The 23,915-nt window shown below is 44.2% G+C and overlaps 2 protein-coding genes across 2 annotated transcripts in view; one reads left to right on the forward strand and one right to left on the reverse strand.

Annotated features, from left to right (window-relative positions):
* Positions 1 to 23,915, reverse strand: part of MOB4 (MOB family member 4, phocein) — a 456,882-nt gene that overhangs the window by 61,426 nt on the left and 371,541 nt on the right. The gene's annotated exons all lie outside the window — the stretch shown is intronic.
* Positions 1,122 to 23,915, forward strand: part of LOC137434086 (insulin-like growth factor 2 mRNA-binding protein 2) — a 54,411-nt gene continuing 31,617 nt past the window's right edge. Inside the window, exons 1-4 of the mRNA XM_068126745.2 lie at positions 1,122 to 1,447; positions 8,490 to 8,692; positions 11,494 to 11,554; positions 21,355 to 21,403. Coding sequence (XP_067982846.1) covers positions 8,515 to 8,692; positions 11,494 to 11,554; positions 21,355 to 21,403 — 288 coding nt within the window. The 5' untranslated portion in view covers positions 1,122 to 1,447; positions 8,490 to 8,514. The remainder of the gene's footprint in view (positions 1,448 to 8,489; positions 8,693 to 11,493; positions 11,555 to 21,354; positions 21,404 to 23,915) is intronic.

The following is a 23,915-nucleotide window of genomic DNA, read 5'->3' on the forward strand; positions in this document are numbered from 1 at the left end:
GATTGTCCCAAACAAGTTCAAAACCACAATTCTACAAAGCGTGCACAGTACCCACCCCGGTGGACATTTGGGCAGGACAACAACAACATCGCAGGTCCGTCAGAGGTTTTATCGAGTCAATACGGGGCACGATATACAAGATTGGTGTCGACCATGTGACGCCTATACTGCTAAAAAGGTTACAACTGCATCAGTTGGGGCCCCCTTGAGTGGATTGTTATGGACATCTTTGGACTACAATCCCACACCCGCCAAGGCAAGAAGTACATCCTCGTGGTTATGGACTATTTGACCAAGTAGGCTGGAGGCCTATGCCCTCCCCAAACAAGAAGCCGGGGTTGTGACATAGGCCTTCGTATGAGGATTTCTATGCCGGCATAGGATTCCGGAAGAGCCGCACACTGACCAGGGTCGAAATTTTGAAAGCCAATTCCTAAAATAGGTGTGCAGCGTATTGTTAAATCAAAAAAACCTGTATGAGGCCCTTAAGACCTCAATCTGACGGGATGGTGGACAGGTTCAATCGAACCCTGGTTCAACAATTGGCACTATTTACCACCACCCGTCAGGATGACAGGGACGAACATCTCCCGTATTTGATAATGGCCTACCGAACTAGCCAGCACAGGGCCACCGCATGTAGTCCAGCGCTGCTTATGTACGGGCGGGAGTTGCGGGCTCCCGCCGACTTGCTATGCAGTCCCATGCCAGAAACCCCTGATAGACCGCCGGGGGAGGGCTATGCACGTCACCTGGAGGAAGGCATGGAGAGGGTCCATTCCGCCACAGTTTATTCAAACGTACTTTTTTGTTGTTTAATATCGAATGCGGCATACAAAACGAAAAAAAGCGAACGTTTTCGAAAACAACGATGTTTGGAAGAAGCATTGCCATTGGTCAACTTGGAACGTGCATTAACTTAATTAATTGTCTAGTAACATCATTTATTAATGCGTAAACATATTTTGATTTAATATTTAGGTACAGTATTTAAATTTTCATAACAATGTCTTTTACATCTTTGTGTGGAATTTTCCCTGCCGATAATTCTCTCCAAGATGATGACTAAGTCTCGCGATAGTTCTCTCCGAACTCGTCTCGTGATAAATCTCGCCAAAACCGACCAAGTCTCGCGATACTTTATTCCTGAGGTGATGGCGGCATAATCGGGCGTTGGATGTTTGGTTTATATTCAGGTGTAACACGACGCAATTTTTCGGGTGTAGTTTATCTGGAGTTGATTGTTAAAAAAGATATAGTTTGAGGAGGTCGATAAAAGGGAAGGCGGTTGCTTCTCGGTTGCTCCAAAGAACGACGGCTGTTGGCGGCCTTTGTGGTTGGACGAGATATCCCGCTCTTGGCCTTGCGTCGCACGTGTTGTGTACGAGTCGGAGCTTCATTGGCAGGTCTCGGTTTCAGTCGATAAAGCAGCTTTTCTGATTAACCGGTAAGTCGTGATTTGTTCATTGTCTGCACGACTCGCAAAATGAATGTACATTGTTCTGGTTCAGACACTAGTTTCTTCATTCTTGGTATTTAATTTCACCCATCCCTCGATTTTAAGCGATTGGCTTCATTTTAAGAAACTTCAACGTAGCAAGAGGTTTTTACTGTTTAGTGTTTAGTCCCAATGAAGGCGGACGCTATGATTGCCAGCATATGGTTATCCATGCTCTTTTTTTTTTTTTTTTTAATGCTGAGCGTAAAGCAAGGAAGCAGCTCGTACCATTTAAAAAAGTATTTGCTGTGACAGGTTTGAACCACCGACCTCCTACACTCGGAGCGCACACCCCGACCATGACGTCACGAGTCAAAGTTATACAATTAATACTCGAGTTGAAGAAAGTTTAAATATGAAATTGAGTTTAATATTTTTCTAAAAGGGCGGGAAAGTTTATTCATGTAAATATCCGCATTTCTTTTTGGAGAATGTACGTTTTGCAGTGTCCATCGTGCTTGGCAAACATTGAAACTTCGGGGAACCTCATCCGTGTGGTCCGGAACGAACTAAAAAGGAAATGGTCCTTGCTGGGTGGAGGGGTTGCTGTCCAACCACAATGACAAGGACGTGCTTTGGGACCTGTAGCTGTAATCCTAATGGGTATTTAACGAGTTATTGTTTTCGCTGAAAAGACATGTTAACATAACAATAACAATGTGAGATGAACCAGCAAGCTGGATGGTTTTGGGGGCCGCGTGGATGGGTTCGGGGGGGGGGGGGGCTGCGTGGATGGGTTCAGGGGGGGGGCTGCGTGGATGGGTTCGGGGGGGCGGCGTGGATGGGTTCGGGGGGGGCGGCGTGGATGGGTTGGGGGGAGCGGCGTGGATGGGTTGGGTGGGGGCGGCGTGGATGGGTTGGGTGGGGGCGGCGTGGATGGGTTGGGGGGGGCGGCGTGGATGGGTTGGGGGGGGCGGCGTGGATGGGCTCGGGGGGGCGGCTTGGATGGGTTCGGGGGGGCGGCTTGGATGGGTTCGGGGGGGCGGCGTGGAATGGGGTGCGTGGGCGGCGTGGCGTGGATGGGGTCCGTGGGCGGAGTGGTGTGGATGGGGTCCGTGGGCGGAGTGGCGTGGATGGGGTCCGTGGGCGGCGTGGCGTGGATTGGGTCCGTGGGCGGCGTGGCGTGGATGGGTTTGCGTGCGGCGTGGATGGGTTTGGGTAAAGTGCATACTTGGTTGTTGAGCATCACAGTGCATACCAGAAGCCAAGTGTTTAAAAAAAATAAAAAAACTCCTTCAAAATATTTCCTAAAATGGGTAACTTGAGATCCAGTGCATTCAGACCCCCTTCACTTTTTTGTCCCCCGTCGCACCGCGGAGCGAAAGGGGGACTATGGTTTTCTCATGCGAGCGTGCGTGCGTAAGCGAAGAACCGAATTCTAATTTTGTGTGTGGGTGCAACCCACGTCAAAATCCAAGATGGCCGCCGCCATGTATGTCTGAACCTTGAGCGAAATATCTTGAAAAATAAGCCAAATACCAACTTCTAATTTGGTGTGTGGGTGTATCTCGGCCTAAGGAAGAACGCTATTGAAAATTGGGTCGCCACGTCAAAATCCAAGATGGCCGCCACCATATATATGTCTGAACCTTGTGAGCGAAATATCTTGAAAAATAAACGAACTACTAACTTGTAATCTGGTGTGTGGGTGTATCTACGCATAAGGGAGAACGCTATTGAAAATTGGGTCGCCACGTCAAAATCCAAGATGGCCGCCTTGCATCTACCACTTTGTCAACTCACATCACTTCACCAACGGGGGACCTAGGCGTAACGCTTGTTCACATTTTGTTATGTTGCAGCCTTGTGTTGAAATCGTTAAATTCATTTTTTCCCTCATCAATCTACACTCAATACCCCAAAATGACAAAAAGAAAACAGGATTTAGAAAGTTTTGCAAATTTATTAAAAATAAAAAACTGAAATATCACATTGATATAAGTATTCAGACCCTTTGCTATGACACTTGAAATTTAGCTCAGGTGCCTCGCATTTCTCTTGATCATCTGAGATGTTTCTACACCTTGATTGGAGTCCAGCTGTGGTAAATTCAATTGATTTGACATGATTTGGAAAGGCACACACCTGTCTATATAAAGTTTCACGGCTGACTGCATATCAGAGCAAAAACCAAGCCATGAGGGTGAAGGAACTGCCTGCAGAGCTCAGAGACAGGATTGTGCGAGGCACAGATCTGGGGAAGCCTACAAAAAAAATCTCTGCTGCATTGAAGGTTCCCAAGAGCACAGTGGCCTCCATAATTCTTAAATGGAAGAAGTTTGGATCAACCAGGACTCTTCCTAGAGCTGGCCGCCCGGCCAAACTGAGCAATCGGGGGAGAAGGGCCTTGGTAAGAGAGGTGACCAAGAACCCGATGGTCACTCTGGCTGAGCTCCAGAGATCCTGTGTGGAGATGGGAGAAACTTCCAGAAGGACAACCATCACTGCAACACTCCACCGATCTGGGCTTTATGGCAGAGTGGCCAGACGAAAGCCTCTCAGTGTTGTTGTGATGCAGTGATGGTTGTCCTCCTGGAAGTTTCTCCCATCTCCACACAAAACAAAATGTGAAAAAAGTGAAGGGGTCTGAATACTTTCTGAATGCACTGTATGCATAAATGAGTTGAGTATATTGTAAGGTGGATGGCAACCTCCAGACAGGACGTAACCACACCGATGTGTTTATGGTTGTGGTGAGGCTGACTTCAAGGATAGCTGAACTATCGCTGTTTTTCACGAGTCAGCCACCAATGGTTGTCGTCGGCCTGTGAGCCGGTTACCGCATTTTTGCACCAGTTGTAAAGCAAGATTACTACTAATTTATCCCTCTAGCAATCCCAGATCAACCCTATCGTTGGTGCAACAAAATGTTGACACCAAGACACAAGCGTTACTCAAGGGATGTGTAATGTATTACATGAGACCTGGTATAACACAATTCCCAATGGACAAAACGAGACAAAAGCCTACCGTTCCTCCAGATGCCATACACACTCGAGCACTCGTGCAGGAATCTAACTGGTTCGAGGGAAATTCACGTACCTCGTGCGGAAAAGCTGGAGCCGAACCCGTGCTGTGCTGTCTCGTCTCGTTTCCATCAGGAACAGAGCAAGACAGCAGCTCGAGGCAGAGAGGTGATCAGAGTACAAGCAAGTCTGAGATAGTTCAAAAGTGCCAGAGTCATTGAGAAAGCGTCGAGGCGGGGCAGAGACGGATTTACTGAGAGAGCTTCTTGTTGGGGCTAGGGCTCCAGACCCAAGCCTCAACCCCCTTTCCCACCCACACTGTTCTGTTCTCCGTCCTCGAGGCCAGCTTGGGACAGGTGACAAGGGTCTTCGCTCCAAGGGGCCCCATCATTAGTTCCCCCCCACCCCCCTTCCCCTCAACATTCAAGAGTCGTAGCCTAGGCAACAAACCAAGGCCTGGCTTTCTTTGCACTGATGGGCCATTGCATCTCTCTGTTTGGGGGGGGGGGTAATGTGCCATGTGCCCAACCCGTCCAGACCCACCCATGTACACAGAGACCAGATGGAGAGATGCCTTAATCTAGCTATCTGTACATCAGGCAAGCCCACCTGTCCTCTCATGGACAACATTACAGACAAACGCCTGACAACCTACATGGCGTCTCGGGCCTGAATATATTGATTAACCTTGCCCCATTAATGCAACACTACAAATTGCTCATCTGTGAGAAGGTTCCATCATACCCCAAATAGACTCAAGCAGCAAATTGAAATCGAGCAACAACTGTTTTTTATTTCTCACTCTTTGCTTCAACAAGAACAAGAATAAATTCCATTCAAATGTTAAGATATCACAATCATTATGTCTGTTAATACCCTCATTCATGATCTCATCCCCCCCAACCCCCACTCCTCCAACTCACCCTCCCCACCCCCTTGTCCACTGGTCCTGGTCCCTCTGTCCTGCCCTCTCCCACTTCCCCCGCCCACCTGCTCCCAGGTTACCATGCCCCCCACCTCAACTGAAGTTCCATTCTAACCTGACAGATCTCTCCACCCAGGACGCTGCTAATAAATCGGACAATATCTGATTAACAGGATTGTTCCTCCCACAGCACATCCCTGACTCTATATTGTTTCCTCCGGTTCAACAGGCCTAAACCCTGTCCTGGCAGCAGAGTTGCAATTCACATCACAAACTCCATTTCTCACTTTCCATGTATTGCTCTTACACCTCCAAATCTCGAGGAATACCTTTGGCTGTGACTTCACCTCCATTCCCACCTCTTGTTTGTCTGTGTTGTACCGTCTTCCAAACAGTGACAACTGCATTTATATCGTTCTCAAACCACATGGACCAACTTTTAACCACTCATCCCAGGGGCGGATCCAGGGGGGGGGGGGTGTGCACCCCCCCTTCAATCCAGGATGAGGGTGCAGGCGGTGCGAATCTGTTGAACTGGTGGACCAGGGAAGAACACAAGGAACTGCAGAAACTTCCAAGAACGCATGAAATGCCGTTTCTGACGATCAATTTTTTTTAAATTTCCTAGGGGAGGACCCCCAGGCAGGCCCCCCCTTTATCCCCCCCCCCCCAGAGCTATAGTTTCATGCACCCCCCCCCCCCCCCCCCCCCGTCTTGAAATTCCTGGATCCGCCCCTGCATCCCAACTCTCGTACCTCGTGTGCAATAGTGCAACAAAGGACTTCTGTAACTTAATAGGCCTGACTCAATCTGTGAACCTTCTGACCAAGATTTCTGCCAATGACAAATCCTTCCTGCTGGACTTGAGAATAACTGGCTTTCCTGCTAGTCTCCTGTTCTTCCTCAAATGCAATTGGTTTGACTGATCATGGGCTTGTGAGAGTCAACATCTCTGGCAATTTTCAGTGCCGGCGAGTCTGACAGTTCACTCAGGTGGAGTGGCAGGGACAACACGCTGCCATAGATCTCACTTCAAGACTGGTCTCCTATATCTGCCACATCTGATATCAACTTGGCCTCGGAATTCTTCCACAGAAAGATGCTCTCTCTTATGCACAGATTAATTGCACCTCATCTTCAGTTATCATCCCAATGGTACACTGAATTCTACATGCATGAAGGTAGTTGTTTGAAGCAAATTGCCTTCTCTTCATGGAAGGCCAATATGGCTGAAGGCAACTCAGGATCACTCCACGACGGCAGCAACTAGTGTGTCCACTTCGGAGAGCCAACCTTCAAACTTTACTCCCTCCTCAAAAACCTGTAGGTGCCTTGTCAAGTCTGTCTCTGGAGTATGCTTCCACTTCTTCCCTTCGATCATTTCAAATGGCACCACAGCTGACTCTGCTCGTGAGAAGGCTGAATGCCTCAATTCTGTTTTTACTTCCAAATATTGTGTCCCCAACCCCTTGCTCTATGTACCTACTCTACCCAGGTGCACCCGACTGCTCCTGTGCTGTTGGAGAAGAAAGTGCAGAAGTTTCTCTCTGCTTCATCAACTGGCCTGGATGGCATCAGTGCATGTGGCCTTATAAACTTGAGCTGCTGCTCTTGCACCTCCTATTTTTGCTCTGTTCATCCTATCATTTTCTCTAGGTCATCTTGCATCTGCTTGGAAGTCGGCCAACATCCCCACATTACACAAACAAGTTGCAAAAACCGACCCTCGTAACTACAGACCTATTGGCTTACTTCCATTCATCAACAAGGTAATATAATTTATCATCTCAGTTGACATCAAATCCTTCCTTTTCTCTAATGGCTCATCCCAGACCATTTCAGATTAATACCTGGTCACTGTATCCTCGACATACTGCTTGTACTCTCCCAACAATGGATGGAGGTCTTCAACATCAGACATACTATCAGGGTCGTCTCTCTGGACATATCTCCAGCATTCGATAGTCTGGCACCCCACCTTGCTCTCCAAACTCTGTGCATGTGTCGTCCAAGGTCATCTCCTCACAATGCTTATTGACAAGTCGACTCTCTTTGCCAACGTGTGGTGCTCAAGGGGATCTTCTCGTCTCCCTTTCAAGGCTGGGCGGTCCCAAGGCAGTGTCCTAATCCTCATCAACGACCTTTATGACTGGAAAATCCTCCATTGCTTTGCTAATGTCTTCACCGTCTGCCGTAACATCCTTCTGATCGGAAAGCAGCAGCCTCTTCCCTCACAAGAGACCTTGATACTTGATACCTTTCTGCTGTTCTTTTTGTTCTGTTACGTCCTGATCCGTTCTGTGTTCTCGTTCCTCCGTGAGCCTCAACACTAATATATATATATAAATACATCATGCCGACCTGCAAGCTCAATCTCTTTCATGATTTCTTTAAAAATATAATTGCATTTCAACTTTATCACTGAATTAATTTTGGCATTGTTTATCTTTGCACTGAGAGACAGGCAAACAGCCATCATGCTCACAGACAAACAGCCATCATGCTCACAGACAAACAGCCATCATGCTCACAGACAAACAGCCATCGTGCTCACAGAAAGACAGCCAGGGTTGAAAACAACCTCCGTCCACCTTAGGTGGTAGAGGTAATTACTGTAATTGTCTCCTGTGTGCTCCAGAAGGTGCAGAAAAAGTGCACTTACCTTTCGTCAAGGATGTTAAGCTGGTGACCTGTCCGCTGTTAAACTGTTTGGTGTTAAGAGTCCACGATGTATTTTGTGCAGATGAAGGCATTTTATTTATTTATTTGTTTGTCTGTCTGTCTGCTGTCTTTTTATTTATTTTGTGCCAGCACTGTTGCATTTTCTAAATTCCTGCCCTTCCTGACTGCAAGGAAAACCAATCGTGGTAAACCACCCAGAATAATCTTCACCATGATACCACTTCTATAGCAGTGAGGCTTTGCCCGCAGAGTGGAATGAACCGACCGACCGACCGACCGACCGACAGACAGACAGACAGACAGACTACGACTGCATATAGTGTAGATTGCCTGAGGTAATAGCTTGTTCTGCAGGTGCACTTACTATTATATAAATAAGACTTCTTTCTCTCCACCCGACCTCCTTGGACTTGTCCAGCTGTGCCCTGCCCTCTCCCTGGACCATGGCCAACTGCTTGTTCGTGGATAATCTTGCTCCGGAGACTACAGCTGATGAGCTTCACAAGCTATTCAAAGAGCATTCACTCCCGCTTCTTTCCCCTCCCCGTATGGGCCGAAGGGTTGCCTTCGTAAAATGTGAGGATAATCAGGCAGCACTTCGAGCCTTGCGCCTTCTTTCAGGTACAATTTGCATTATTCCCACAATATGCAGCTCTATACACGATATATGGAGCTGCACCTCTTCTATTAACAATGACTACCTCGTCACCCTCTTCATTCATTGTCCTACACCTTCACCTCACACCTTAATACCTGTATTCCCATTCCATCTGCATTTTGCCCTATAACTCACTTTACAATACTCGATCCTGATATTTTTGTGCCCTGTCTGACTGAACCCTGTACATTGTACAAAATGGAATCCAGCAGTAGAAAGGGATAGATAACATCCTGGAAGCAATTTGGTTTTGATAAAGTGAGAATACGCCAAACTGTCTGTGTACAGTGGGATTTATCTCAGCATGGACGGCACAGGTCACTGTCATGTGACAATTGCATATTGGAACCCGTTTCTGGAATCGGCAAATAGTTTTACTTTACCACTAGTTGTGGAGAGGCACAGTGTTGCATTTGCATACTTCTGGAATAGTTGGCATGACCATGCCGAGGCCAGTTGTTTTCCGCGAACACGGAAAACGGATGGAATTTACAGAATCCGTGACTTGATGTGCAAAACTCGGTCTGACATAGAAAAAAGCGAAATGTAGTAAATTGCAGAAAGTCAAGATTAGGTCGAATTACAAATAAAATATTCATCAAACTTGACGAGTGGTCCGATTTTTGTGTCTGATTGTCTACAGCCTTCATTCCCACAGCATAAAGTAGTAAAAAACATGACACCACAATTCGCTGCACAGGGAATACTGACCGTCGATACCCAGAGCGCGAGCACAGGCAATGCTCTGCTTGCGTCAGCCGCAGCTGCTTTGCACGAGTGCTGCTGTGTATCTCTATCTCAAAGCTGGAACTAAATACTGAACGAAATTTTGTCCCACAATCTGGAGAGCTCAGTCCAAATGAAATTCCTTTTAAAATTGCCCCACTTTGATGAAAACTTCCTGAAAACAGTCACCGGAGAAAGCAAAATGTTGAACATGACATGCGAATGTGTTTCAACTTTGGAGAAACCTTGTTTTTTATGGTGAAAAATCGTCAAAATACAGATTAGATTGTTAGAAATCAAAAACATCAAAAGAAACACGAAATAAAAACTCATATGAAGGAAGCCCCATGGTAGAAAATCTGTCGGAATTTATTTGTCAATGAAAACTATTTGACCAATCAAAGATGACCATATCCAACCATTCATGATGGAAAACTTGTTGAAACGTGCTTGGGAAGTGATGGCCACCCTTTTTGTAGACGAGCGTATATGGACATTGTAATGAAGATTAGTCAGGTCCAGCAAACAATCCTCTTGTACAGTACCAAAGACTACACACCGTTCCTTGATAAAATGGTCGTTTTATTACAACCTTCTTCACAGTAATACCGAAAGCTTGGTACACGGCCACAGTGCTATCACGAGTACAAGTGCTGCTGTTCATTGACTCGTTGGCTCTGTTGGCTCTTCTTATCTGTTTTACTAGAATTTCCCCAATTGACTCATCGGCCAAAATCATATCATTGTTGAACTTTTGCGAAACAAGTCAACCATTTTGGACCGCTCCACCAGGACTCTCAACCGAAACAAACCCTGTATTGTGCACGATAATGCAGTGCACGAATAACTAGCAGCCACTTATTTTTTTTATACGTGCTTAAATCAATGAAATGTCTTCTTTTTTTTTTCTTTTTTTTCAAATTTATGTATGTAGATTCTACTAGTCAGGTTCACTATGTTAACAAATATAATTTCGTTCAAAAATTTTGGAGATTAGCAAAACTATACATTTTTGGAATATTCAGAGCATGAGGAATCCAAAAATTAATGTTGGCATTTGCGTAAAGCACCTTTGCGAAAATGACACTCTGGCCAGTGATGAAGATAGTCAGGTTCACGATGTTAACAAACATAATTTCGTTCAAAAATTTGGGAGATGAGCAAACCTGTACATTTTTGGAATCATCAGAGCATGGAGAATCCGAAAATAAATGTTGGCATTTGCACAGACACCTGCATGGCCGCCATTTTGGATTTTCTAAATGGCTGCCATAAATACATATTTTGCACTATCTCGGCTTCTTGTCAACCTAGAAACTTAATTAAATATGCTAATCCTATGTTTTCTGGGTCAAGGAATCCAATAAAGGCCTCAAAATAGTGCTCAGGATTATAGAAAAGCAACAAAGGTAATTGAAAACCATTGTTTTTATATTTGTGATATAACTGTATTACATAATACATGATATTGCAAGTCCTTTGAAGTTGTAGGTATGGGTTTATAAAGCAAGAAAGCAGCCTTGTTAGTATCAGATTGAACTATAAGTCCTATACACAGGATCTACTCGGTCTATACCGTTCAGGAATATGCTTTTACAGATCTTCATCACTGTCCTGAGTGTCATTTTCGCAAAGGTGTCTACGCAATTGCCAACATTAATTTTTGGATTCCTCGTGCTCTGAATATTCCAAAAATGTATAGTTTTGCTAATCTCCAAAATTTTTGAACAAAAAAACATAGTGAACCTGACTATACTGAAGAGGTGCTTTCATATGGAAATTAAATGTGTAACTGATTTGAGGTTTTTCTGAATTAAATATGGATTATTGTGACTATTAGATCTAAGAATGGTGAATTTTTGGCTGAGCTCATTGATGCTGGCAACTCATTCCATTTGATTTAATAGAACCTATTCAATGTAAAAACAATATTGTGGCAGGGTTGAGCGGGAGGCTAAACATTAGCTTTATTATTCCCCCTCCATCATAAGACGATGATCTCTGGATAACTATGTATGTTGATGATGTTTCCATGCAGGAAGGGTTGAACTGCATGGTAAGACTCTGTGGTTTGAACACTCGGTGCCAAAAGGAAAGCGGTGAGCAAATGTAAAAAAAAAACGTCTTATGGGCACTGTGAAAAAATAAACTGTGACCCTTGTAGAGAAAAAGTGTGTGCATGCGTGTGTTTTCAATGACTACCGACTCAACCTCTTGTGTGGTAAACATGACTGTCAACTCGCACTCCAAACCTGTAATACAGTATCTACGACTTTAACAAGGGTAACGATAAACGTTTATCAACTTATGATTTTTATGTCATCAACTTTTTTAGGTTTATCAACATCCCCCACCCTCCCCTCTCCCCCCCCCTCCCCCCCACACCCAAAGTAAAGTTTGGATCCGTACTTCCTTATTTACCAACCGACTGCTCTGAACCCTGATACAGCCCTTCTACTCGATGGTCTGCAGGATCGTTCCGTCTTGGATTTTACGATTTTGTATCAGTGGGCCTCCCCAGGGGATCAGGGGGCTCCCAGGGTGTCCCCAAAATCAGCAGTGATCTCTACTACAACCTCAAGCGATGACCGCTCAAGCGATGGGTTATTTATTCTACATTATATGCACGCATTCTACCCAAAAAGCTCATAACTATTTTGGACAGAACGGTGGATAAAGTATTTGCAGGATGGTAAGAATGAAAGGGGAAACTAAATGTTGCATTGGAGTCATCAGAAGGAACCAGAAAAAGTAGAGTAAATATGGAGTCATCAGGAGGAACCTGGATCGGATTCGGGTTTCAGCCGCCACTCCTTTACCCTCAAACCCATCCAGGCACAGCCAAGTGAACCTTCCAGAAAATTTTCTGCAAGAATTAGCTTCTCCTTGGACCGATAGATGAAGAAAGAGAGATATAAAGAAGAAGAAAGAATTAGAATGAATAAAGAGAAATATGTCTTATGAAATAATAACGAGAAATATAAAAGAAAGTATACATGGCATTCCATAAAAAAGAGCAAACTGGTCTGTAAAGGAAAATCAATGCTCATGTAGTTTTTCAAAAAATACACTTAAAGTGTTAGATTTCACTTAAACAACAGTTTATTTACATTTGTCAACAAGATACTTCAGCAGACATTTGGGATACCCATGGGTTCAGATCTGGCACCTTTCTAATTTGTTTGTGCACATGTACGAGTCTGATTAGGTCCACAACATGTGCAATAATAAACTAACAACTGCATGAAGATGTGGAATTGTCTTTCTTCGGTTCATTTATGATTACTAGCAATTAATGATGGGTTTGTATTTGATCAGCTTCATGATGATATACTTCCAAAATAACTTGAATTACAAAGAGGAAAACCAAACTCGCTCTTCAGTTTCTTTTTTATAATTACAAATGGATATCAATAAAAATAAATTTCACACCAAATTATTTGGTAAAAGAGATGCTTGTCCATTCCACATTGTTCACCTGCCTTTCATAGACAGCAACATTCCTAAGAAGCTATTCTATGTTACGGTTGCAGGTGAAACTAGAACGGCACTCGGTCGAGTGCATACCTTCGCCAGGCTGAACAGTTTGTGTTTTATATCCCACTGATAGGCCATAACTGGATCTGAACATGAACCAAAATCGAATCGGCTTGTTCTTGTCACCGACCCAACTCATCCACCTCGTTTTGTCATAAGTCGTCCCCAACTTTTTGAAATATCGTACTGTATATCAGTTTTAGCCCCAGATCCAGATCTTCACCAGCACGACCACCAACACGACCAACAATGGAATTATAATTCAAAGGATTATAATTAGGTGATCAAATCCTCTAACAAGAAAAGTTTGAATTTTAATGTTGCATTGATGGGTTGACTGACTGTCTGGACATAACTGAGTTTGTAGATCTATTGATGTCGGTAATCTACTTGTAGACCCGATGTTTAGAGATGTTGCGGGCTGAAAGGATTGATACCTTGAGGAAGAATGGTGCCCAGCTGATCCACGTAGTCAGGAAACCAGTCAATTGCTTACAGGTTAAGGTTCTTACTTTAGGTAAAGAAACTTTGTTTTGAGGTTTACAATTAAAATAGTGGCAGTTGTAGTAATGTTTGTCTGTTTTAGTAGTTGGAGTAATGAAAATGGACCTTTATGGGTTAAGGGGTTGATTTGTTATCATAATCTGCATGTTTAGAGTAGATGTGTTGTAAACCCCATTTTAGGCATGTCGAGATAGGGTTTAGTAGAGCCTTAACGTTGACCTTTTCCTCCATCCCATTGTATTTTCTCTATTAAATGTGCTTATTTCTCATTTATTTAATTCATACCATTGTCCCCTTTCTCTTCACCGGCCTCACTACCAACAGCTCTTGAGCCGAAGGGAGTGTGCTCTTTTAAATCAGTCCACCCGTTGGTGTGCTCAAGCCACACAACCAATTATGGCATCTGAGGGAGCGTTTTGAGTGGGATGATTTTTAACCTGGTTTTTGGGGGAGAAACTGCAGTTGAGCCTGGATTATCTATCTATCACAGGGTGTGCAGCGTATGCTGGTTCTCAGCCTCACCCACACTAGTCCTCGGCAAGACTCCCTGCCTGAGCATCACTGAAGTTCATTAGGGCCACCCCCACTGAAAGGAGGAACCAGTTCCATGATCTTGGGCAAGCCGGTGACGAGTTTACCCAGCCCAACCAGAGACCCGCTTCACCGCACAAAGTGCATGAGGAAATAGTTGCCTGCTTTTCCCATCAGAACTCTGCAAAGGCACATTGCTCGGCTTGACCAGACCTGAAACTTTTTGTTTTTCCTGTTGTTCCTGCCTTCCCTTCCCCTCCTCCAAACCTCTTGTGTATCATTGAACCCTTTTTCTTTTGTGTCAAACTACCCCTTGAGTGAGTCTGTGTTGATAAGAATAGAGTAAGTTAGACGAGACCGAGATGTTTGTACGTTATAAGGAGTCATTTATTTTCTGATTGGGAAGGAGTTTTCTTCTTTGTCATGTTCATGTCTGTTATTGTTTTTACATGTTCCCTGCCCTGGTTTCATTTATACATTTCATTAAACCTTGTATTCGACCTTTTTATCCTCATCATGGGGTTGATCGCTTCTCCGTGCACGAATAAATTACCAGCAACGTGAGTTTCGTTCTCTGCGTTTGCTAGCAAATTGGGAATTGTCACGTTCTCTGAACTGCCATTGGGCATGCCGCAGTTTAAATTCAAGCTTCCATGCTCAGGCCATCTTGCAGAGTGTTAACTCCGGTATCACCTTCATCGAGTCCGGTCGTGCTCCGGCTTAGTATCATTGTTTTGGTATTGGGAGCAAGACTCGAATTTCACTTCATGACTTTTGGCTCTCAGGAGTAGGGTGAACAGTTCTGCTGTTAAAATATATTGTTACCAAAATCGTAATTTTATTTTATTTAGTTAAATAATGTTATGTATTATTTTCGTCTTGATAATTCCATAAAATATCTAAATACATATAGTATTGCACTATTGATCCACGTAGGGTCAACTGTCGGATGGTGAGTTGGTTCTTGCATGCCCATTGTCAACAGCTGGTTCAATCTTTTGATTACTTCAGCCAGCCACCTGATGTCTGTTGGTTTGAGCAGAAGCGATGGCTGGAGTATTGAAAGGAATTATTTTTAAAATATTTAATTGAGCTTGAAAGTTGCAGACAGACAGAGACAGAAAACAAACCAACGTACCTGCAAGTAAGTGGTTTGGTTCAATGGGGGTAGAAAAGATTGCGGTTAATTATGAGAGATGACAGGAGTTGTTCGTGCACCACCTGGAGGGAAGAGTAGGATTGCACAGCTGTAGGACGGTGGTTGGCTGGCTCATTTAACGGGAAAAATATACGAGGTGTGCAGTAAGCCTGGATTTTGAGCTTAATGGAAAAACACGTGCATCCTGGAGAAGCTGTGAACGGTCTGGCGGAGAGCAAAGGGAGCTTGATGGGAGGAGAGGCGTTTAAAAGAAGAACAGAGGAGCCATCAACCTGTGTGCAATGTGAGAACAATAGGCTTTAGTCTTTGGCCTCATTGTATAGTGGGGCGGCTTAGCCCAAATATTCAAAAGAATTGTGCATTTTGTGATACAAGCACCAAATTTGGCACACTAGTAGACTATCATATTATGAAAAGATCTGGATATTGGGCCATCTCAGATTCAGAGATTTGATTTTTGCAAGATTTGCAGATTTTGCAAGCTGAGATTGCAACGCCAGGGACGGCCGACTCCTTCCTACGAGCTGCCCACGTCACCCGCACAAGAAGAGCTCATCAAATCACTGCAGCGGCACTGCACATCCTGCAACACCGTGCGTATGAACGCCACTGTATGACATATGCTGATGATGCAGAAGACCTGCCTGAGTTCGAAGACTGGTGTCACCAGAGAGGAGAAGACATTCCCAACTTTCAGTACTGGGCAACTGTGCTGGAACTAGAGATGTTGGTACTGGTCTACGTGCGTTCTCTGCGGCAGGCTTCATTCACGACGTACCTTGATGCCCTGACGGAACTGGTCCCATGGTTCCATGCCTTAGACCACACACACTATGCCAGGTGGGTCCCTGTTCACCTGAGGGACACGGTTGCACTCCCAATGAAGCACCCAGATGTAGCCAGAGAATTCAGGGCTGGCAACTTCACTGTACAGAAGACGAAGAAGGTGTTCTCTTCGATCCCAATCGAATCGAAATCTTGCAAAAATCAAATCTCTGAATCTGAGATGGCCCAATATCCAGATCTTTTCATAATATGATAGTCTACTAGTGTACCAAATTTGGTGCTTGTATCACAAAATGCACAACAGGTTTGCTATGCTGCTACACTAGTAGGAGATTCCAATAATGTTAAGTGATTTTGATTCCGTAAAGTCCCAGAGATGCAGATGTGCACCAACTTATAGTGAAGAGCAGTACTCCTTTGAGATGTGGATACAGACCTTGTCGGCTGTTGAAGTCGTTCTGATTTTCCCTGGGCCCACAGAAGATACCCATTTTGTGGCTGGCTTTAGAGGTCAGCTTTGATCATTGAAGGAAAGATGATGACTCATGGTGCAGACAAAGTTCAAAACACTGAATCTTATGGTGGCTGACCATGGAAATATATACATATGTATATGTATATGGGTTGGTTTGATGGTTCTAGAGAGATCTGGGCAGACTGATAGTTTTTCCAGGATCGGAAGATGTTTCCTTTATCAGACCAACATATAATCAATATCGGATCGGCAGAGTGATGCAGCTCCAGTCTGCCGACAAGTGGGGATGCAGTGCTTTACGACACATTGTGTATTCTTCAACTGAAAGGAAGAGGGGTTTTCCAGAGCATTGGAGTGGTCATTTAGTACGATGAGGAACAAGATTGGGCCCATCACACGGTCTTGGGAAACTCCAGTCTCCACTGGGAAAGGGTTCCATTGATAGCAATATGTTTATGTGAGTGGAGGAAGTCATAAATCCAGGAATGAAGGTAGCTTTGCAAGTCATTGTCTTGGAGCACTCCAGGCTCACCTCCACTGGGAGGGGAGAGGGTAATTTGGTATCAAATGTTGGTTGTCGTTTTGACACCCCAGCCAGATTTTATCTTCTATTCTATCTGTAAATGCAAGTTGCCCAATTGTGTCTGAACGAACAGGGTAAATGTTGTAACCACAGCACATGTAATGCTGGATGATACCCCATTTAAGAGCTCTTGGTCTGGCCAGTGCATGCGGGAGGTTTTCAAATATCGATATTAATGCACTTTTGAGTTGTGTGCATTTGTATTGCGCACACTGGTGGTGTATAGGCACAGAGTCGTTGGTTTGCATGCCTACCGGGAGGAAATAATACTGTAACCACAAACTATTCAGCCAATTCTGTCAATTTACCTCAGAGAAACCTTAGCAGTCCTCAGTGACTATTATGCTGTCAAAGGACTTTCATAGCAAACTCAGTACACATTACACACTCCATTGGGAACGAAATCCTTTACAAATGGAATTAGGACTCCTTACTAATGCTACCACTATCTTTTCATGCACATGTAAGGTGTGCTGGATTACGTTTTGGGTGACCAGGGGTACCTTTAGGTCGGGGGGCCCTTGTATATTCTTCCGTATACAATCCTTGTAAATTAAAATAACATCACAGGTCTGTGCCCCTACCTTGACCTGGCTCTGCATGTGTGACTTATGCATACGCATTTTTGGGAATCGGGGGGAGTTGTGGATCTGGGGTTAAGGACTTGAAGAACAAAGGTGGAGTAGAGTCTCTGTGCCCCCTCTCCCCCCTCAGAGTTGGGGGGAGAGGGGGCACAGAGAGGGAGAGAGCTGAGGTGAGGATGGGATTTGAAGTCTTGGGCTGGGGAGAGGAGGTTTCGGACTTGGTCTTATTTACATTAGATGGAATTTCTGTGGGTCCTTGGTGGTGTTAGTGCCTTCAGAAAGTATTCACACCCTGATTGATTTTTTTTTTTTTTTACACACTTTGTTGTGTTGCAGCCTAAATTTAAAATAGATTAAATTGAGATTTTTTTTGTGTCACTGATCTGCACATAATACCCCATAATGTCCAAATGGATTTTTTTTTTCAAAAGAAATATTTATAAAATAATTAAGAATGAAATTCCATGACCATGTCCACAAACAGAAATATCTAATTATACAAGTATTCAACCCGCTGAGTTAATACTTCATAGAAGTGCCTTTGTCAGCGATTACAGCTCCGAGTCTTCTTGGGTATGTCTGTGACATCTGGATTTGGGGAATTTCTCCCATTCTTCCTTGCAGATTTACTCAAACTCTGTCAATTTGGATGGGAACGTTGGTGAACAGCAATCTTCAAGTCTTTCCACATATTCTCAATGGGATTCAAGTCCCAGCTTTGGCTGGGCCACTCAAGGAACTTTCACGCTCTTGTTCTGAAGCCATTCCAGTCTTGTTTTGGCTGTATGCTTGGGGTCACTGAAGCCATTCCACTGTTGGAATGTAAATCTTCACCACAGTCTAAGGTTTTTTTGCACTGTGAAGCAGGTTCCCCTCAAGGATTTGTCTGTATTTGTCTCCGTTCGTTGTTCCCACTATCCTTGCAATCTGCCAGTCCCTGCTGCTGAAAAGCATTTCCATAGCATGATGCTGCCACCACCATGCTTCACGGTAGGGATGGTGTTGGATTGTTGATGAGCTGTGCTTTGTTTCTGCCAGATGTAGTACTTTGTATTCAGGCCAAAGAGTTCAATTTTCATCCTCAGATCACAGAATCATTTTGCTTGATTCTGAGTCTTTCACATGCAGTTGCTGTCATGTGCCTTTTTCTCAGGAGTGATTCCATCTGGCCATTCTCCCATAAAGCCTAGATTTGTAAAGTGTTGCAGAGACTGTTGTCTTTCCGGCAGGTTCTCCCATCTCAGCCAAGGTCTTCTGTAATTCTGTTAGTGGTCATTGGGTTCTTGGTCATCTCCCTGACGAAGGTCCTTCTTGCCCTGTTGCTCAGTTTGGTCGGACGGCCAGCTGGATGAAGAATCTGTGTAGTTCCTTATGCTTTCCATATTCTAATGATGGAGGTCACTGTGCTCTTGGAAACTTTCAACACTCTAGAAATTGTTTTATTCCTGTCCCCAGATTTATGCCTCCTCACAATTCTATCTCGGAGTTCTATGGACAGTTCCTTGGACTTTATGGTACAGTTTCTTATCTGACATCCACTGTCAACTGTGGGACCTCATATAGAAAGGTGTTTGTTTCTTAATCAATCTAAGAGATATCTGGCATCCTAAGTTGTAGAGACATCTCAAGGATGATCAAAGGAAATTGGATGCACCTGAGCTCAATTTGGAGCGTCATAGCAAAGGGGTTGAAAACTTATTTACTCAAGACATTTCAGCTTTTCATTTTTAATTAATTTGTAAAAAAGTAATAAAACAAGTCAGGAGACGACGATGGTTCACGAGCGAGCGGTATTCAATGACAAAGGGCGGACTATAACCGAAACAGGCCCGGCCAGGCCAGGCCTGGAAATGTCAAAATGAAGGTTACTGACCTTGAAATGAGATAGAAAATAATGTATAATCAGTTATGAGGTTAGTTAGGCCGAAATAAATATATTGCTGGTCTCTGGTCAGACCAAAGTTCCAGAATTGATGTGGCGATGCATTTTTTTTCTTCTTTTTTTGAAAAGCATGGATTGCACATATAAAGGTGTTGTTTTTTGTGTCCTCATGCCTTGCGGTCCTCCTCATCTGCCGTGGCGCCGTCCAGAGAGAAATTAGACAGCCAATGGGACTGGTAGGCCTTTTTGTAAATAATGAACACAAGCTTAAGTTATTTTAAAATGTATTTATTCTGAAAATCATTAAGTTCTTCAAGCATATTATAGACTGCCATTTCGTTCTCGAGATCGCCTCGCCGTACCGTCAAACATTCCAATGCGTCGATTGCGTCAACACTGCGCATGCGCAAGTGGTCTTAACAGGCCGATGGTCTCCCACGATCTCTTCTCCCAGTCCACCAGATTATCACAGACACTTACAACTTCATGACAAACGAGATAGGATCCAGGCCTAACTAACGAGACCACCCGCAGCTCTCGAGGCATTCTGGTTGCTTCACACGAACCCGACAAAGAACGTCTTCGTTTCAATAAATGACAATATCCAGCCCATTGGATTCATGACGGCACGGCACACAAAACTACTCATATCTTTGGAACGACTGGTTGGATTTGGACAAACTAAACGGAGTTTTGTAGGGGAGAACCGTGCGCGAACGTCGATACCAATGGCGACCCTCACATACCCGTATTTCCCGAGATATCGCGCCGGCCCGGCAACAACAGGTGCGCGCTGTTGCAGGTACCGTCGGAAATATATATATATATATATATATATATGTTGGAACCCATCTGTGGATGTAATCCATCATCTACCCCCACCTAAAAATAAGCAATTGATGTCAAATGTTTATAAAGCAGTCCGTGACATGTGGTTTGTCGATAACCGTTTGTCGATAAGATAAAAATAAGATATTTTTAGGTTCAAATAAACATACTCATCCACCATTGATGCATACACATTCCTTCAAGGTGAACAACACATCTGCAGATGGCGCAGACCCATCGGCCGATGGGTCTGCATTGTCATTTCTCGTGCATCCACAGATGGGTCAGACCCATCGGCCGATGGGACCGATCCACAGATGGGTTCCAACATATATATAGAAAAAAAATTGTTGATGCGCAGTGTCAAAATCAATGCGCGCGCTGACCAGAGACCGGAAATATATTTTTCTCGGCCAATAGCTACACAATACCGAAAATTCGGTGAAAAATGAAAGAAAAAAAAAAAATGAAAAATCGAGCTCCGTGGGGCTAGACACATGACATTGGCCTACCCAAATATCGAAACCCCTGTCAGATTCCACCAAACCCGTCGGAGAAGATGTAGCTTGAACTTGATTACCCCCTAAAAAGACATCTTTTTCGGGCGTGGCTCCGCCCACAATGGGCGCAATACGCCCACTCTAGGCAGGACACAACTAGATCATGATATCAACCTCCCACCCAAGTTTCACCAAGATCGGATGATATCATCGGGTAGTTATGACACACACACACACACACAGGTCACTTGATAACTCGTGAACCAATAAAATAAAATGGCACTTTGACATTATGGGGTATTATGTGGAGATCAGTGAAAGAAAAATCTGAATTTAATCCATTTAAAATTCTAACACAGCAAAATGTGAAAAAGTCAAGGGGTGTGAATACTTTCTGAAGGCACTGAATGCTGTCAAAGGACATTCCCAGCAATGGGTTTATCGAGGGAGGGGGTTTATCATTATGGCAGGAAAGGGGTTGGGTTGTGATTTTGGGCTTTTGAATTATGAAATGCTTTTTATATTTTCAGGTTGCGGAAGATCCAGGTGTGGAATATACCAAGTTCTTTGGAATGGGAGGTGGGTTTTGTGTGGTCTGGTAAGAATTAGTTTTGTCAATTAACAGATGAAATGTTTGCTTGTATTGCAGTCCTCTTATATAATACTGCTCCTTCAGGATTTTGCAATTGGTATTGGTTGACGTCGGTCGATTTATGTTTGAAGGTGAAATAATTCCGCAACTGGGTCTCAAATATCCATCAAAAATGGTGGATAAATAAAAAAATAACCACCTTTAGAGGCCATTTTCCCCCGCAAAGCAGGGGTTGGCCTTTTTCGGGAACCGTGGTTGTTGTTTTTTGGTCCCCTTTTTGAAGCAATGTTTTACGGCCGGATGCCCTTCCTGCCGCCAATAGCCCAGGAGCATTAGGTTAGGACTTAGAAGAAATTAGTAGAAAGCTGATTTTTTGCACAGAGCTTCAGAATACCATGTGGATGCCCACAATATAAAGTCCCACGAGTCCCACCTTGTGGCATTTTCAAAATTCAAGCTGGCCGCCGGTTGGATGGAAAATACATAAATATGGATAACTTCTGCCTAGAACCTCATAAAAGTGTACTTTTCGTGGCTAAATATATGTTTTAGCACACTAGGATTTTAATAGAATATATTTCAGTGACCTCAGATAATGATATGTAGATATAATCCAAGATGGCTGACAAAATTGCCGCTGCTGTAATGCAAAAAAACATCAAAATCATGATGAGTTTAATTTGCTATTATTTTATTTAATGCAAAATGTTTCACATGGTGACCACAAGGCTTGCAAGAGGTAAACAACACATGGGGATTTGACGTTTAATTACAATACGACACAAAAGCAGACCAACTCTTTGATCCCAGTCATCCCAACCTGATTCTCGTGTTTTGGACAGTACTGTGTTAACTGAATGTCACTTTTCTTATTCCTGACTTAAACACTGTTATCACCCTCTAAATCAATGTCCCGAGAGTTTTTGCAATTATGGCCATTACAAACAGTACACAAGAGGGTACACTCCAGACCAGACTTGTAGCAAGTGCATCGTTTTCCACACCCCGCCTTGCATCCACAAGATATCATTTTCAGCATTTTCTCAGGGGCGACAGGCCTATCAGTCTCGATTGGAACAAGTAGTCCCTCTCTGTAATGCCACCCCCACTCAGTTCGCAGCAGTTCATTCCCCTGCCACTGCTGAACAGCATAGTATGCTCTAGCTGTGGAATTTGGTAGCTGCCGAAGTAGGTGGGAGTGATTCCAACTTGAAACCAGATGACGTCAAAGATGTTCTACGGATTGATCGGAAGTACATGAGATATCGGTGTTTGTCCAGTGACTTGGATTATCTCTGCATATCATTATCTGAGGTCACTGAAAGATATTCTATTGAAATCCTAGGATGCTAAAAAATATATTTAGACATAAAAAGTATACTTTTATGAGGTTCTCGGCTGAAGTTATCGCAATTTATGCATTTTCCGTCTAACCGGCGGACATCTTGAATTTTGAACATGCCACAAGGTGGGACTCGTGGGACTTTGTACTGTGGGTATCCACATGACATGCTGGAGGTCTGTGCAAAAAATCAGCTTTCTACTAATTTCTTCTAGGCTTCCTCTTCATTTTTGGCTAATGCTCCTGGGCTACAACCCTTTTTGCCGCCTTTAACGACAAACAGGGAATTACCAGTAAACTGGTACTCAATTAGCCGACCTCGGAAGGATGACAGGCTGAGTCAACCCCCCTGGCGTTAATTCAGCGATCGACCGGGATTCAAACCCAGGATCCTAGGATCCTAAGCTGGCACCCTAGCCGCTAGCCCAACAAAAACCACCTTTTAGAGGCCATTTTTCCCCGCAAGCGGGGGTTGGCCTTTTTCGGGAACTGTGGTTGTTGTTTTTCGGTCCCCTTTTTGAAGCAATGTTTTACGGCCGGATGCCCTTCCTGACGCCAACCCTTTTTGCCGCCTTTAACGACAAGCAGGGAATTACCAGTAAACTGGTACTCGATTAGCCGACCTCGGAAGGATGACAGGCTGAGTCAACCCCCCTGGCGTTAATTCAGTGATTGACCGGGATTCGAACCCAGGATCCCAGGATCCTAGGATCCTAAGCCGGCACCCTAGCCGCTAGCCCAACACCAGGGCTTTAAAAAAAAAAAAAAGGTGGATAACAGTGGTTAATTGGTAAACCCCATTAGATGATCAAGTTGACCAATCGTAAAGTACAGCCAAGGCTGGCACCTCCCACATGACTCGGTTATTGTGTGGACGACGCCCCTCCCTTCCCATGTCAACCGTCAACCACTCAACCACAGCTTCTGTGGAGACCAATCCCGCTGGACTTTTATTCTGTGAATGGCTGAATTTGATGGTTAAATACAGAGCAGAAAATATTGTCGTGTCAGCCTGGCGGTTAACACCGCTGGATGACGGAAAGTCGTAACGGTCCTTAATTCCTCGGCGCACAGCCAAACTTGGCGGTTGGTCCGTTGTGTGCGGGTGAGGGAACCAAAGCTCTTTCCTGGACGGAGCCACACAGGTTTATTCCCGA

This window comes from Myxine glutinosa, chromosome 10 (assembly GCF_964187855.1).
Source record: "Myxine glutinosa chromosome 10, kmMyxGlut1.1, whole genome shotgun sequence".
Taxonomy (NCBI): domain Eukaryota; kingdom Metazoa; phylum Chordata; class Myxini; order Myxiniformes; family Myxinidae; genus Myxine; species Myxine glutinosa.